The 3,173-nt window shown below is 33.9% G+C and overlaps 1 protein-coding gene across 1 annotated transcript in view; it reads right to left on the bottom strand.

Annotated features, from left to right (window-relative positions):
* Positions 1 to 2,924, bottom strand: part of LOC18043441 (protein DETOXIFICATION 43) — a 3,473-nt gene extending 549 nt beyond the window's left edge. Inside the window, 8 exon segments of the mRNA XM_024186352.1 lie at positions 89 to 252; positions 396 to 496; positions 1,309 to 1,405; positions 1,501 to 1,636; positions 1,916 to 1,966; positions 1,968 to 2,479; positions 2,598 to 2,719; positions 2,826 to 2,924. Coding sequence (XP_024042120.1) covers positions 89 to 252; positions 396 to 496; positions 1,309 to 1,405; positions 1,501 to 1,636; positions 1,916 to 1,966; positions 1,968 to 2,479; positions 2,598 to 2,719; positions 2,826 to 2,902 — 1,260 coding nt within the window. The 5' untranslated portion in view covers positions 2,903 to 2,924.
* Positions 2,925 to 3,173: the final 249 nt, after the last annotated feature.

Here is a 3,173-nt window from a genome sequence, read left to right on the forward strand (position 1 = left end):
TTTTCCACCAAAATTTTTTTCCCCCGAAAAAAGGATGTTAAATTGAGCCCCCCCCCCCCCCCCCCCCCCCAAAAAAAAAAAAAATTACCTGTCCAGCGACGGCTAAACCATCTGCTAGAAGAGATGAAGTCAACCAGACTTGTAAGCAAATCTGGAAAGCAGCCATAGGAATTGAACCAAGCGTTGCGGCCCTTGAGGCAGCCAGAGTCACACATATTGTCACTGCTATCACTCTTGTTAACAGCCAAAAACCTGTGCCCAAAATAACGAAACATATTGTCAAATAATATTAGATTAGCCAATGGTAATATATTTTATAAATTTAATTAAAAGTGCCGTCATAATTAATTAATAGATGAACTGAAAAGCAATCAGATGATTCCTGAGAACCTTACCATTTTTAAGAAACCGACTAAATTGCAAATCTTTGAGACTTGGGGGTAAGAGATGAACTTCTTTCATTAACTTCAACAGGAGGATCAGTGAAATCAAGTACCTGGAAAGATAATCAGTAAATACATTGTTAATACAATGTACAAACACAATTTGAAAGTTGGAATATCCATTAAACAGAGGAGGGCATTGACTCAAACCCCCTAGTTTGACTTAATGGACAATTAGACCCCACTCTTTTGGAAATTAACACCTAGAACCCCACTGCTTTAGAAATTGACTTTTAGGTAGCATGTTTCCCCCCTCCTCTGTCGGGAAATCTGAATGGGTCTTAATATTTCTGAAATCTCGATAAGTTTGAATACGAATATTTAAATAATATATTTATTTTTTATTTTCTAATATCTAAATATAAGTAGTATCTTATTTATTTTTATGAATAAAAAAAGTATCTTAAATATAGTTATTTGATATTTATTTTCTTGTAAAAAAAAGATTAGATTTTATAATTTAGAAAATAAACATGTTTTATAACTTCTCATTCAGACATTTTTTCATTTAAATAAAAATTACAAAAATATATTTTTTATATTCAGATGAAAATATCTACAAATCAAATATTAAGTTACAAAAACAAACAAGCAAATTTTAGAAAATATATGAATTTCAAACTTCAAATGTTTAACAAACAACCCCTTAGATGTGAATTCTATTTATTTGGATGGATATATAAGTATTATATTACACTAATCTTAAATCTACAGAGGTCTATATATTCATGTGGGGGCAAATCTTAAAACTTAACAATTCGTACGTCTTTTTCTCTCAATTAAGAATTTGGAAGAAGAATATAAGATGAAAGAGAATATATATGAAATCAGAAAAATAGAATTGATATGCACAACACAAACTTACTGAGAAAGAACATGTGCAATGGCTGCGCCGCTAACACCAAGACGGCAAACAAAGATGAATATTGGGTCCAAAATGATATTTGCCAAATCTCCTGCAACTGTTTTAATCCCAAGACTATTAACAACGAAGAAGAAAGTACTAGATTTATTTATTTTTTACTCTTTATTTCATATATATATAAATTTTGCTTACCAGTGGCATACAAAGGAGTTTTTGTATCCTTAAACCCTCGAAAGACGCCTTGCATTGCCAAAGAGAGAAGAACAGCAGGAGCACCAAGTGATCTCAAAGTCAAGTATTTTTTAGCTGGGCTCATCATAGGTGAATCCTGATCATTAATAATTGTCCATTAGAAAGTAAATTTGCATAAGTGACTCTTAGTCGGTTCAACTGAAAAGAGCAGCAGCATACAGAAATGCATATAGAGTAGAAGCAGTAATTAAAGGGGTATGTACACTTGGTTTGGCACTCAAATAATTCCGCTCTCACAAGGTGGATCTAAACTCTAGAGCGATTTGATTTACATTTAATAAGTTTCAATAATAATGCTTGAAAGAATGAAGTGACAAGTAGTGAATCAAATTAAATAAAATAATAAAGAACTCACAGATTTGACGCCCATAATATTCAAGAGAACTTTAGCTCCAAATACAAGAAAAAATAGCCTGAACAAGACCAAGAATCGAGCCCATAAATAGTGCTGTTGATGCTGAAGGGATATCTCGCTTCTTCTTGGTCACCTTAGTCGCGCTACTAATTTCGCTATCACTTTGAGCAGCAGACTTATTGCATGTTGTAGTATTTGCAGTAAGTGGCTTATTGCAAAGAGTACCGTTCTGGGGCACTGATGACGACTCTTTGGTTTCATTATTGCTATAAGTGGCTTCATTTTCTTCAGTGCTGCTGGTTTTAGCCGAGCCCTTTTCCCAGTTATCTTCAGGCTCCTTCATTTCAGTGCTTCGTTTGCTGCTTTTAACGGCCTCACCCTTTTCCAAGCTGTCATTATGATCCTCATCTCCTTGTACTGGTTCTTTAACTTTTTTTATTCTTTCAAAGGTATCTTCTTCAGCAACAAATGAGGTTGTAATATTAACTAATGGGAATATTGTAATTCTTGATGCTTGATTGAATATTGCAATAGAAACTCCAACAGCTGCAAGCTCCACCGGCCCTGTATATATGTACATATACATGCATAAAAACATTAACTGATTAGAGAGTTTGATTATAATTAATTAGCTTCTATAATATATTTTTAACTCGCCGTTATTTCCTATAAGAGCATATACCTAAACGGCCGATAAATGCTGTGTCAATGAGAGAAGCAATAGGATCAGCAGCTAAAGCTAAGGCAGCAGGAAATGCAATCCTTAATATCTCCATACCAATTGAATCCATCTTGAAGACAAGCCTGAAAATTTCACATGACAATGAATTGATGTCATGTTACACATAATCACATATAAGACCGATCGACCTACCCGTTCTTAAAATATCAAGAAAATTGAAATTTGTACCGCGCATCTTTGAAGAAAACAAAGACTGGCATCAGCCACCTGCTGCTTGATGAACGCAGAGTACTGTCCTCAGCCATGATATTTGAAACGCGAATTTGTTCAAAGTGACAGCTCCAAGTTAAATGTGTCTTCAATCAGGGCCTATGATGACATTGAATGAGTTTCAAAATTCAAATTCCATAAAAGTGTGCAGAATTTATTTGCATAAACAAGCCACTCAAGTGTAGTGTCGGTGTGAAAATAGAAAAATACTCGACATACCAACTGAGGAGTGATTAGTATTAGTAGTAGTAGTAGTAGTAGAATAGCACATTCAATATATATTTTTAGTAATATTAGTAGTAGTAG

The sequence above is a fragment of the Citrus clementina genome, unplaced genomic scaffold, assembly GCF_000493195.1.
Source record: "Citrus clementina cultivar Clemenules unplaced genomic scaffold, Citrus_clementina_v1.0 scaffold_4, whole genome shotgun sequence".
NCBI classification, from domain to species: domain Eukaryota; kingdom Viridiplantae; phylum Streptophyta; class Magnoliopsida; order Sapindales; family Rutaceae; genus Citrus; species Citrus x clementina.